The sequence below is a fragment of the Henckelia pumila genome, chromosome 4 (assembly GCF_033568475.1).
Source record: "Henckelia pumila isolate YLH828 chromosome 4, ASM3356847v2, whole genome shotgun sequence".
NCBI classification, from domain to species: domain Eukaryota; kingdom Viridiplantae; phylum Streptophyta; class Magnoliopsida; order Lamiales; family Gesneriaceae; genus Henckelia; species Henckelia pumila.
Window position 1 is genome coordinate 137,087,853 of NC_133123.1, and position 14,213 is coordinate 137,102,065.

The following is a 14,213-nucleotide window of genomic DNA, read 5'->3' on the forward strand; positions in this document are numbered from 1 at the left end:
CCTAGAACTGCCTCCCATTGTCCGAGACGAGCTTCCGGGGCAAGCCGAATCGGCAGACAATGTTCTTCCAAATTAATCCCAACACCGCTTCTTCCGTGATTTTTGCCAAGGGTTCGGCCTCTACCCACTTAGAGAAATAATCCACCGCAACTAGTAAGAACTTCTTTTGCCCGGGGCCCGGAGGGAGCGGTCCCACAATGTCCATGCCCCACTGATCAAAAGGACACGAGGCCCACTGTAAGGCCCAAAAATATTAAGTTCTTAATTACGGGATTTAATATTTAAATTCCGAATAAGAGAGAAAATATGAATTTAAGAATTTATGAAAATTAGAGATTTCAATTTCGGGTCAGAAATATTTAATTTGAGGATTTTTGGATTTTAAGATTTTAATATCCGAAATTCTTAAATTAAAAGATTAAAAATATTTACAATTGATATTTATGAAATTTAAGATGTGAATTCCAAGATGATAAATATCAAGGATTTAATTTGAGGATGAAATCCGAGCAAGGACCCATTTGCAAATATTGAGTAGTTCAAGGACTAAAATGCGATAAGGTCCGAAATGATTTAATTTTAATCCGAAAATATTTAATTTGAGAATATTTAGAGTTTAGAATTAAATTCTATTATTTTTAAATTATTTAGGATTGAAATTGAATTAAAAGATTGGTCGAGGACCAAATTGCAATTATTGAAGAATTCAGGGACTAAACTGCAAATAGGTCAATATATATCTTATTCCATCTTTGTTTCAGCAGAATTCACGCGAATCATCAGGGGAGAAAATCAGAAAACCTTTCCAAGTCACTTTTATCCCTTTAAACTCCAATATCTTTTGATCCGCCCGGTAGAATTTTCGATTGATCGTATATTTGCGATCACAGCTCCGAGTGCTACGTTTTGACGTAAGTTTTATGAAGTTCTACCATGTTTGAATTTTAAGTTGTTGTTAGAATTACGATTTGATTGTATAAACATGTTCTAGCATATATGATGATAGCATATCTAAGACGGATCGAGAAAAGATCGTCGTTTGGACATGTTTTGGAATTTTAAAAGAATTTTCGAAATTCTGAATTTATGAGGCTGATGATTTCGAGATTATGCTATTGAATTGGTGATGATATTGAGTTTACATGATTAACAAGATGATGTTTAAGCTTTTGAAAAGATCGAAATCGTATCGTTACGTCACCGGTTCAAGATTTTGAATTGCTATGCATTCTAAAGGTTTAGAGCTCATGTAGTGACCCTTACCCGCATCACCTACTAAACAGAACTTAGGTATGCAATTAACTTAATTAAACAAATATCAGAATAAAACTGCGAAAACCAATAATATTATACAATCCCAAGTAAAGGAATCTGTAATTTATCCAAATAATATACAACCAAATCGAATAGCTGTATAAACCCAAACAACAGTAATAAAACCTAGACGAAGCTCCAGCTGGCCAACCACTGACTAGCCCCTCCTGGATCCACCCTCCTCGTCCAATCGCAAACCTGCCCCATGGAATAGGGTGTCCAGAAACACAGAGTACGAGACGTGAGCATAAAACGCTCAGTACGAGAGTATGAGTATACATGCATGCAAAGTGAACTCCCTATAGACTCGAGGTCAAGGATCAGATAACAGAGACAGACCGGGCCCTGGTATGTAGCACGCTGTGCCGTCGTTTCAGGAGGTGGCTCCCATACCGAGATAACCGTGGATACACTGGACCCAAATCGATGGAAGTCCATCCACTAGCAGGATAGGGTACAACCCTACTAACAGACATCTCGAAAGATATACAGCAAGATGCAAATGAATACAGCATAAATCAATGACATATAAACCATGCAGTCACATAATACATGCATACTCAGTCAGGATATCTCGAACAGTACTTCCGTACCTCAAAACAGTGCAAGCTCTACCAACTCTAGGTCCACGCCTATAGTCTGCTCTACACTGCCAAATGATACTACTATCATTAAAGTGCTCTAAAAGTCTTAACTAAGCTATTGCATACTCCTAAATATTTATAGGAAGCAAAAGTTATACCTTCGTCCGTCGTTAGCCCTTTGATGTCGATGCCTCCAGAACTTGGGCACAACTCCACTACGACTTCCGAACGCCTCGCCGACCGCCTGGTCAAGCCTAGGAAGGCTAGAACAACTCGAATAGACTAGAAAGGAGAGGGAAACACTCGGAATTGGCAATTGGAAATGAAGCCTCGGCCCTCTATTTATAGACAACGATCGGAACTTCCGATCCTCGATCGGAACGTCCGAACCTCGATCGGAACGTCCGATCCTGCCATCGGAGCTTTCGAAGATCCTGATCTGCCACGTGTCAAAATATCACTTGTTGAATCTGGATAGGGGTGATCGGAGTTTCCGATCCTGATCGGAGCTTCCGATCTAACCACACGTCATGGATGACGTAATATCATCGGTGCCTCCGATCGCTCATCGGAGCTTCCGATCCTGTTCGGAGCTTCCGATCGTGCCTTCGGAGCTTCCGATCCGTCCGATACCCAATTTATTTAATTAACATTAATCCTTTAATTACTCAATTAGGGTACGGGCTACTACATTCTCCCCCACTTAAGATATTTCGTCATCGAAATCAGATCTTAAGTACTGAATGTAATACAGAAATCAAAAACATTCTTTATTCAAATCAAACGTTTACAGAGTTTGCAACTAAATACAACTTAAGAATGAAATCAAAACAACTCAGGATGGTCTTCACGCATCCTGTCCTCAAGCTCCCAAGTAGCTTCCTCAGTGCCTCGGCGCTGCCACTGAACTAAAACCAAAGGAATGACTTTTTTCCGTAAAACCTTATCCTTATAATCCAGGATACGAATAGGTTTCTCAACATAGGTCAAATCCTTGTTCACCTGAATCTCAGACCGCTGCAGAATATGAGATTCATCCGCCACATACCGTCGCAACAGAGATACGTGGAACACGTCGTGAATACTGGATAGATGCGGTGGCAAAGCTAGTCGATAAGCCAAATCGCCAATGCTCTCCAAGATCTCAAACGGACCGATAAATCTGGGAGACAACTTGCCCTTAAGGCCAAATCTGAGAATCTTGCAGAAAGGTGACACTCTCGGAAACACTTTCTCCCCGACATCGAACTGCAAAGGCCTACGCTTGATATTAGCATAGCTGGCCTGACGATCCTGTGCAGTCTTAATTCGTTTCTTGATCTGATCAACAATGTCTATCGCCTGCTGGATAAACTCCGGTCCCTCAGCCTGTCTCTCCCCCACTTCTTTCCAGAAGAGTGGAGTACGACAAGGTCGCCAGTACAATGCCTCAAAAGGTGCCATCCCAATACTAGTATGATAGCTGTTGTTGTACGCGAACTCGATCAATGGCAAATGATCCTGCCAGGCTGAACCAAAATCCATGACGCACGCTCTAAGCATATCCTCCAAAGTACGGATAGTGCGCTCTGACTGACCATCAGTCTCCGGATGATAGGCAGTACTCAAACTAAGAGTAGTACCCATCGCACGCTGAACACTCCCCCAGAATCTAGAAGTGAACCTGGGGTCCCGATCGCTGACAATGCTCACAGGCACTCCATGAAGTCGAACGATCTCCTGAATGTACATCCGTGCCATGCGATCCACAGAGTACTCTCGGCTATAGGCAATGAAATGCGCTGACTTGGTAAGTCGGTCCACCACAACCCAGATAGCATCACAGTTCCTCGGGGATAACGGCAAATGGGTCACAAAGTCCATTGTGATAAACTCCCATTTCCATTCAGGAATAGGCAAACTGTGAAGCAATCCTCCAGGTCGTCGGTGCTCTGCCTTGACCTGTTGACACACCAAACATCTCGAAACAAACTGATAAACATTGCGTTTCATTCCCTTCCATCAGAAACGAGTACGTAGATCTTTGTACATCTTGTTGCTCCCAGGATGAATACTCAACTTAGTGCGATGTGCCTGAGAAAAAATCTTCTCTCGCAACTCTTCATCCTGCGGAATCACAAGCCTACCAGACAAACACAGAAAGCCATCTGACTGATTATGAAATCCAGACGAGCTACCCTCGTTAGCTAGACGAGCTAAACGCTGGGTCTTCGAATCAGACATCTGAGCATCTCGGATCCGCGAATACAAGGCTGGCTCAGATAATATCGCAAACATCTGGATACTCTGCATACCTTTCTTATGCTTGAAGGTATAACCTAAAGTACAACAGTCACTGATTGCACTAGACATCGAACAAGTCTGAAGTGCGGATAGTCGCACCTTGCGACTCAAGGCATCAGCGGTGAGATTAGCAGCTCCCGGATGGTACTTAATCTCGCAATCATAGTCCTTAAGCAAGTCCATCCAACGTCTCTGCCTCATGTTCAACTCCGCCTGAGTGAACAAATACTTGAGACTCTTATGGTCGGTGAAGATCTCAAATTTCTCGCCATACAGATAATGACGCCAGATCTTCAAAGCGAACACAATGGCTGCCAATTCCAAATCATGGACTGGGTAGTTGTCCTCGTGAAGCTTCAGCTGTCTAGAAGCGTATGCGATCACATGCCCATTCTGATTCAGGACACAACCTAACCCCTGAAGAGAAGCATCCGTGTAAACCACATACCCTCCAGATCCTGACGGTAATGCCAACACCGGCGCAGAAGTCAACTGCCGTCGAAGCTCACAGAAATTCTCCTCACACTCGGAGGACCACTCGAAGTCCACACCCTTGCGAGTAAGCTGCGTCAAAGGTCGAGCTAGTTGAGAGAAGTTCAGAATGAAGCGACGATAATACCCTGCTAGACCCAGAAAACTACGGATCTCAGCAACTGTCATCGGACGCGACCAATTAAGTACCGCTTCAATCTTGCTTGGATCAACAGAAATCCCCTCCCTGGATATGATATGGCCAAGAAAGACCACTCTATCCATCCAGAACTCACATTTGCTCAGCTTGGCGTACTGAAAGAGTAGGTGCCCGGTGAGCCAACTTGTGGCTAAGGGCTTTGATGACTCTTTGTATAAACAATCTTTTGTTTAATATTATTTACACTTTTATTAATGGCAATGACTTTATCTTTCTTCATATTGTTATATTGTGATATACTATTATTGTTTTGATAAAGACCTTGAATATACTATAGTGTATGTAAGATGTGGTAGAACATGGGGATGTCTATCATGAAACACATCTTATAGTCACTGTATATTCTAAATTGTTCCTAGTCGATTGAGCCGTCCGATAATAAGGATAAGGATCGCTCGAGTTTGAGACTAGCATTTGCGATGCAGAGTACCACGTTTCATTGGTAAGGAACATAGAGATGTTCGAAGCATGCAAATGGATATTCATACGATGAATGATCGAACTACCCTATCCGGACTTTTCAAGTGGTTATCACTTATCAAGTGGATAAAGTCCGCGGTTTTGGTTGTACACCATTAGTCCTTACTACTTGAAACATCATTGAGACTCTATATGCTAGTACTGTGCTTTGACTCGTTTACCGACTCTATTGGGGTCATCAGGTGTCGGGATTGGGTACAGTTACAACACATATAAGAGTCGATGCTTTGTTGTCAAGGATTCACCACATACTTGCGAGTGTGGATATCCTATGCGATCTGAGGAGATATTAGTGTGTGACGAATCTCTGGCCAGAGTACATGATGTGTTTTAAGAAATGGTTTCTTAGTAACACATGCGATGTCACTATTTGATCTTCAAGATGTATTGCATAGTTATCGAATCTCGAACGACTCTCGATTTACCAATGGTTGTTGATTCGATCGGGATATATGGATGAAGGGACCGTATTGTACGCTAACCAAAATCTATTGGTTCTTGCAGGCACTATCAGTGATACCTAGGGAATCATGGGGTGATGTTGCTAGGCGCTCTTACCATGATTCGATGGGCAAGTCGGAAATTGTTGTTCCGAGTCACAAGGAGTTGTGAGCCCACGGCTAGCTGTATCCCTGAACCATTGAGGGTCACACAGAGTAATGGATTTTTAATCCCCGTTGAGATAGTTAAATTTAAAGAGTTAAATTTAATGAACAAAGAAATTGGACTTCTTAATTAAGAGTAGAGGAGTAAGATTTCCTAAAATGACATAGGGATGGGCATTTTTGGAAATCACTGAATTCGGATTCAGAAAAATTTATCTTGACTTTAAAAGGTGCAGAAATGGTTTCTGTGCACATTGGTGAAATCGGTTTATCAATCGGAGTCAAGATAAATTTTATATTAATTTCTGAACATGCGGGCTTTGCTTGTCGGGCTTGAACTTATGACTAATGGGCCCTAAGCTGTTAGCGGCCTACATTATAAATAATTTATTGCAGTACAGAAATTACAGAAAACAGGTCACAAATTTTCGAAAAACCCTAAGTATTTTCTCTGATAGTGGCCGACCCCCCTCCCCTCTGCTCGAAAAAATCCAGTCTGTGAATTTTGAATTACAGTCTGGTTTAACGGATCAAATTCGTTAATTCTCTTCGTAGAAACTTCTGATAGATTTTCTAGTGCAATCTATCAGAGGGATTAATTATCCGTTCGTGGACCTGATTGAAGAACAGTTCGTCCATCAGTTTCAGGGATATACAACAAGAGCAGAACAATCTGTTGGTGTCCATAATCTCGCTTCGAGATTGGAGGTAAAAATTTATAATTGTTATTTAATTTTTACACACACAATTTAATCGTAAGGTTTTGATACCCATTATGGAATCGTTCCATATAAAATTTTTAAACTTCCGCTGCACCGGGTATCAATTCTGATTGATCTGATCGCCGCGTTCTCCAACAGTGGTATCAGAGCCAGGTTGCTCAGATCAAGCGATTAAATTAATCGATTGTACAAAAATTTTTAAGGCTCGGTTTTTGAAACAAAATAAATATTTTAAAAAATAAAAAAAATTTTCGGGCAAAACCCGGGCAGCGATGGGCGCTGCGCAGGGCAGCGCACGGCGCTGCCCGGCCCGAGCCCTTTGGGGTGCGGGCAGCCCGGGAGTGTCCCGGGCGGCCCGCGGAAAAATTAATTTTTTAATTTTAAAATTAAATTTTAATATGTTAAAATTCTATTTTTGGTCCGATCGAAAATTGTTTTGATTGGTCCACGAGGCGTCGGATCGAATTGTTCGAGTCCGAAAATTTTAAAATTGATTTTTGGATAAATTTGAATTTTTGGAAAATTTAAATATTTTATCCGTTAAATTGAATTTTGAAATTAATTATTTTTGGTACAATTGATGATAAGATATGATCTTATGGATATATTGAATAAAATATGATTTTATGTATAAAATTGGATTTTATAGATAAAATATGATTTTATTTGATAAAAAGATAAAATATGATTTTGTATGTAAAATAAGATTTTATATATGAAATATGATTTTATCCTTTTAAATTTAAATTGCCATTGCATGTTATCCAATAAATTAATTTTGAATTAAATGTTATTGGATAAGGATGATCGATTGCCATGACCAATTTTGTAGGTGTATGTTAGGAATTTACATTTGTTTTTATTGTTGTTGGATTTATTAATGGGTCTGGTTTATGGCCCAATATGAATTGTCATATGTAATAAAAGTGGGCTTGGTTTATGGCCCGTTCCCACCCCTTAAAAATGTATCCCCTACTTGTCATTGTTATTTATTGTAAATACATTAGATTTAGTGGGAGATGAAGATTTGAAGACGGAGGTGGGCCCAGCAGACAATAAAGACAGAAGAAATGTAAATTGGAAGCACAATGTAATAGGATTGCATTGCATACTGCATATTACCTAGGATTGGACTAAGACTCGTGATTAGCAACCACGGGTCGATTAGAAATGGAATCGATCATCCTATATAATATGTGATATTATTGTTGTATGCATGTTTTAGACAAAATTGTGTGAATCCGGCAAGCATACAAAATTTTAAAAATGATGAGACAAATTTTCAAAATTAAAATCCCTCATTTTAAATATGATTTAAAATTGATATCAAGATAAATAAAGGAAATTTAAATTTGTTTAAATGTTCCTACCTTCCATCAACGATCAATGTATGAGATGCTACCCGCGGATATGGTCCGGCTCATATTATTGGGGGGGCCCGTTCGTCGGAAAGCTGTACATTGGATCGACACATGTTGTAAGTTGGGTGGAACTCCCATGGGATCGACTCATATTATTGGGGGATCCACATGGCGACCGTCCATCACAACTTAATATTGATGGGTCATCTTGACATGTCACAATAAACGGCGTCATATTATTGGGCCCTTATTGGACATGAGGTAAAAACGTGGAGGTTGCTTTGGAAGCAATTGGGCTCTACCTTTTGAAAATTATGGTTGGCTGATATTATTCGGGACCATAGTTTGTCAATTGGACTCCATGTTCTCACTAAGGAAAACAGTTTTCCGTTTTCACTAGAGGGTAGTGAAATCGTAAAAATAGTGGGAGTGAGATTCATAAAATAAATTTCGCCTATTTTATGTCTTAGTAAATTACTTAAACAATCACTGATATTTGTCTGTTTCTTTTCAGTATTTCATAAAGATGAATTCGCGTAATCCACTTTTCTCGATCCTCGAACAAAATAAATTGACTGGCGCAAACTATACGGAATGGTTCCGTAAGTTGAAGATTGTCTTGACTTCGGAGAAGATGCTCTACGTGTTAGAAAAATCTCCTCCGAAGGAAGCACCAGCTGACGTAAGTTCGGAAGAGTTAGCCAAACTTGATACATGGTGGGACCATGATATCAAGGCCAAATGCTATATGCAAGCCTCGATGTCTGATGAACTCCAGAGGCGATTTGAGGATACCGTGAATGCTGCTGACATTCACGTACAACTCAAGGAACTTTTTGGGGCTCAATCGAGGGCTGAAAGGTTCGCTACTGTAAAGGAGCTAATGACGTGTCGCATGCGTGAAGGGACTTCGGTCCGTGATCATGGGGTACGAGTGATTTGGCTCATACAAAAGTTGGTAACCCTTGATTTGGTGTTGGAGCATGAACTCAACGTGGACTTACTACTTCTATCTCTTCCTTCTTCGTTTGACGGATTTGTGGTGAATTTCAATATGAACAAGATAGAGGCCTCCCTTGAAGAGATGGTCAATATGCTTGTGACATATGAATCCACATTAAAGAAGGATAAACCGGCTTTCTTGGTGGGCTCTTCTTCTTCTGCTAAGAAGGGGCCAAGTACAAAGGGTAAGAAACGTTCTGCCCCACCCAAGAAAATCGAACCCGAGAAGAATTACAAGACAAAGGCTTCAAACATGGAAAAATCCAAGGATGTTTGCCATTACTGCAAGAAGCCCGGTCATTGGAAGCGTAACTGCAAGGAATATCTAGAGCAGTTGTGAACTGCGAAGGGTATGTTCTATATTGAAATAAATGTTTCACTTAATACTACTTCTTGGGTATTGGATACCGGATGTGGATCTCACATTTGCAATGATTTGCAGGTGATGACAAGAAGTCGCAGGCTTAGAATGGGTGAGACCCAGCTGAGGCTCGGAAATAGTTCCAGAGTTGAAGCTAAAGCTGTGGGAGATATTTATTTAATTTTGCAGAACGATTTTAAGTTACTTTTGAGAGATGTTTTATTTGTTCCGGATTTGATTAAAAACATTATTTCTGTTTCTATGCTTGATAGAGATGGTTATTCTTGAAATTTTGTGAATGGGATTTGCAATATTTACAAGAATGAATGTTTGATTGGAAATGGACAACTTGAAAATGATCTATATAACTTAAAACTAAAAGACGTTCCAATAAATTATGTTGATAAACCGGCGCAACAACAAACAAAAGGAAAATCGATAGCCAAAACCCGGCAAACCTTTGGCATGCTAGGTTAGGTCATATTTCCTCAAGGAGGATGAACAAGCTAGTGGGAGAGGGCATGTTTGATATGTCTGATATTAACTCTCTACCTACTTGTGAATCCTGCCTGAAAGGAAAAATGACTAAATCTCCTTTTAAGGGGAAACCTGAGCGTAGTCAAAATCTGTTGGATTTGATCCATATAGATGTTTGTGGTCCATTTAGAGTTGGTACTCAATATGGCCACACCTACTTCATTACCTTTACTGATGATTATTCTAGGTATGAGTATTTATATTTAATGAAATATAAGTCTGAAGCATTTGAAAAGTTCAAAGAATTCAAGGCTGAAGTAGAAAACAAGCTAGGTAAAAGTATTAAAGCACTTCGATCGGATCGAGGTGGAGAATACTTAAGTACCGAGTTTTTGGACTATCTGAAAGAGAATGGGATTCTCTCTCAGTGGACTTCTCCTATGACACCACAGCTGAATGGTGTATCGGAGCATCGTAATCGAACGTTGTTGGACATGGTTCGATCCATGATGAGCTTCACTGAGCTTCCACCTTCGTTTTGGGGCTATGCGCTTGAAACGGCGGTATTGTTGTTGAACAACGTCCACACTAAAGCAATGGAAAAAACACCATACGAGTTATGGAATGGCAAAGCTCCTAAGTATTCGTACTTGAGGATTTGGGGATGTCCTGCTTACGTGAAGCAGACAGTGGGAGATAAGTTGGATAGTCGATCCACCTTATGTTATTTTGTAGGGTATCCGAAGAATTCAATCGGATATTATTTCTATTATCCTGCTGAAACAAAGGTGTTTGTTTCAAGGAATGCCACCTTCTTGGAGAAGGAGTTCTTATTGGATAAGAAAGGCGAGATGATGGAACTCGAAGAAATTCGAGAAGAACCCGAAATACAAAATAACGATCCTACACCTCAGGAACCATTGATAGACACGCCTGTACCTAGAAGATCCGAGAGGACTTCTAGACCTCCTATTCGATATGGTCTTCTTCTTGAAGGGGATCAAGATGAACCCGATGTTGGATGTGATCCAAGAAACTTCAAGGAAGCAATTTCTGATGCGGATTCAAATTTATGGCTTGAAGCTATGCAGTCGGAAATAGATTCGATGCATACAAACCAAGTTTGGTCTTTAGTAGATCCTCCCGATGGAATTGTTCCAATAGGGTGTAAATGGATCTACAAGAGAAAGCTTGGGCCTGATGGTAAGGTATTGACCTACAAGGCGCGATTGGTGGCAAAAGGTTATACTCAAAGACAAGGAGTTGACTATGATGAAACCTTTTCACCAGTTGCAATGTTCAAGTCCATAAGAATCCTTATTGCCATAGCTGCATGGTATGACTATGAGATATGACAAATGGATGTGAAGACTGCTTTTCTTAATGGAGACATTAAGGAAGAAATCTATATGAAGCAGCCTGAGGGGTACACATCCATGGGAAGCGAGCATAAGGTATGCAAGCTTCAGAGATCAATTTATGGTCTAAAACAAGCATCAAGAAGTTGGAACCAGAAATTTGATGAAACAATAAAGGATTTTGGTTTCATCAAGAACCCGGAGGAACCATGCGTGTACAAGAAAGTAGTTAAGGATGCTGTGACATTCTTAGTACTTTATGTTGATGACATCCTACTCATTGGGAATGACGTAGGGATGTTGCAGTCAACAAAGATATGGTTATCAGGTAGATTCTCGATGAAGGATTTGGGTGAGGCATCCTATATTCTAGGGATACAGATCTATAGAGATAGATCTAAGAGAATGATAGGACTCACTCAATCAACCTACATCGACACCATAATGAAACGGTTTTCAATGGATGGGTCCAAGAGAGGACATCTACCCATGTGTCATGGAGTTTCTCTATCCAAGTCTATGTGTCCCAAGACGGATGAAGAGATAGAGAAAATGACACATGTACCATATGCGTCAGCCATAGGTAGTATCATGTATGGGATGATATCTACCAGACCGGATGTAGCATTTGCTCTGAGTGTCACGAGCAGATATCAAGCTAATCCCGGTCAAATTCATTGGAAAGCCGTGAAGGACATTCTTAAGTACTTACGAAGGACTAAGAATATGTTCATGGTATATGGAGGAAGAGAACTAAAATTGGAAGGCTATACCGACTCTAGCTTCCAAAGTGACGTGGATGACTCGAAGTCAACCTCTGGATTTGTGTTCATGCTCAATGGCGGTGCTGTCTCTTGGAAGAGTTCCAAGCAAGACACCACAGCGGATTCCACCACTGAGGCAGAATACATTGCAGCATCAGCTGCTGCTAAAGAGGCCGTTTGGATGAGGAATTTCATCCAAGAGTTGGGCGTCATTCCTGAAGTTGTTGGTCCAGTCCCGGTGTACTGTGACAACACGGGTGCCGTTGCTCAGGCAAAGGAACCAAGGTCTCATCAAAGATCCAAACACGTACTGAGGAAATACCACATCATCCGGGAGATTGTGGAAAGAGGAGACATCACTGTCGAAAGAGTGGCCTCTGCAGACAATGTCGCTGATCCACTTACTAAGCCCTTGCCAGGACCATTATTTGACAAACATCGCGAAGCAATGGGTCTACGTAGTATGACTAGTTGGCTTTAGGGCAAGTGGGAGATTGAAAGAGTAGGTGCCCGGTGAGCCAACTTGTGGCTAAGGGCTTTGATGACTCTTTGTATAAACAATCTTTTGTTTAATATTATTTACACTTTTATTAATGGCAATGACTTTATCTTTCTTCATATTGTTATATTGTGATATACTATTGTTGTTTTGATAAAGACCTTGAATATACTATAGTGTATGTAAGATGTGGTAGAACATGGGGATGTCTATCATGAAACACATCTTATAATCACTGTATATTCTAAACTGTTCCTAGTCGATTGAGCCGTCCGATAATAAGGATAAAGATCGCTCGAGTTTGAGACTAGCATTTGCGATGCAGAGTACCACGTTTTATTGGTAAGGAACATAGAGATGTTCGAAGCATGCAAATGGATATTCATACGATGAATGATCGAACTACCCTATCCGAACTTTCCAAGTGGTTATCACTTATCGAGTGGATAAAGTCCGCGGTTTTGGTTGTACACCATTAGTCCTTACTTGAAACATCATTGAGACTCTATATGCTAGTACTGTGCTTTGACTCGTTTACCGACTCTATTGAGGTCATCAGGTGTCGGGATTGGGTACAGTTACAACACATATAGGAGTCGATGCTTTGTTGTCAAGGATTCACCACATACTTGCGAGTGTGGATATCCTATGCAATCTGAGGAGATATAAGTGTGTGACGAATCTCTGGCCAGAGTACATGATGTGTTTTAAGAAATGGTTTCTTAGTAACACATGCGATGTCACTATTTGATCTTCAAGATGTATTGCATAGTTATCGAATCTCGAACGACTCTCGATTTACCAATGGTTGTTGATTCGATCGGGATATATGGATGAAGGGACCGTACTATACGCTAACCAAAATCTATTGGTTCTTGCAGGCACTATCAGTGATACCTAGGGAATCATGGGGCGATGTTGCTAGGCGCTCTTACCATGATTCGATGGGCAAGTCGGAAATTGTTGTTCCGAGTCACAAGGAGTTGTGAGCCCACGGCTAGCTGTATCCCTGAACCATTGAGGGTCACACAGAGTAATGGATTTTTAATCCCCGTTGAGATAGTTAAATTTAAAGAGTTAAATTTAATGAACAAAGAAGTTGGACTTCTTAATTAAGAGTAGAGGAGTAAGATTTCCTAAAATGACATAGGGATGGGCATTTTTGGAAATCACTGAATTCGGATTCAGAAAAATTTATCTTGACTTTAAAAGGTGCAGAAATGGTTTCTGTGCACATTGGTGAAATCGGTTTATCAATCGGAGTCAAGATAAATTTTATATTAATTTCTGAACATGCGGGCTTTGCTTGTCGGGCTTGAACTTATGACTAATGGTCCCTAAGCTGTTAGCGGCCTACATTATAAATAATTTATTGCAGTACAGAAATTACAGAAAACAGGTCACAAATTTTCGAAAAACCCTAAGTATTTTCTCTGATAGTGGCCGACCCCCCCTCCCCTCTGCTCGAAAAAATCCAGTCTGTGAATTTTGAATTACAGTCTGGTTTAACGGATCAAATTCGTTAATTCTCTTCGTAGAAACTTCTGATAGATTTTCTAGTGCAATCTATCAGAGGGATTAATTATCCGTTCGTGGACCTGATTGAAGAACAGTTCGTCCATCAGTTTCAGGGATATAAAACAAGAGCAGAGCAATCTGTTGGTGTCCATAATCTCGCTTCGAGATTGGAGGTAAAAATTTATAATTATTAT

The 14,213-nt window shown here is 40.5% G+C and overlaps 1 protein-coding gene across 1 annotated transcript in view; it reads right to left on the reverse strand.

Annotated features, from left to right (window-relative positions):
• Window position 1: 1 nt before the first annotated feature.
• The window catches only part of LOC140861842 (uncharacterized), a 45,825-nt gene continuing 31,613 nt past the window's right edge, over window positions 2-14,213 (reverse strand). The window contains exon 5 of the mRNA XM_073264841.1: window positions 2-235. Within this exon, the coding sequence (XP_073120942.1) occupies window positions 2-235 (234 nt within the window). The remainder of the gene's footprint in view (window positions 236-14,213) is intronic.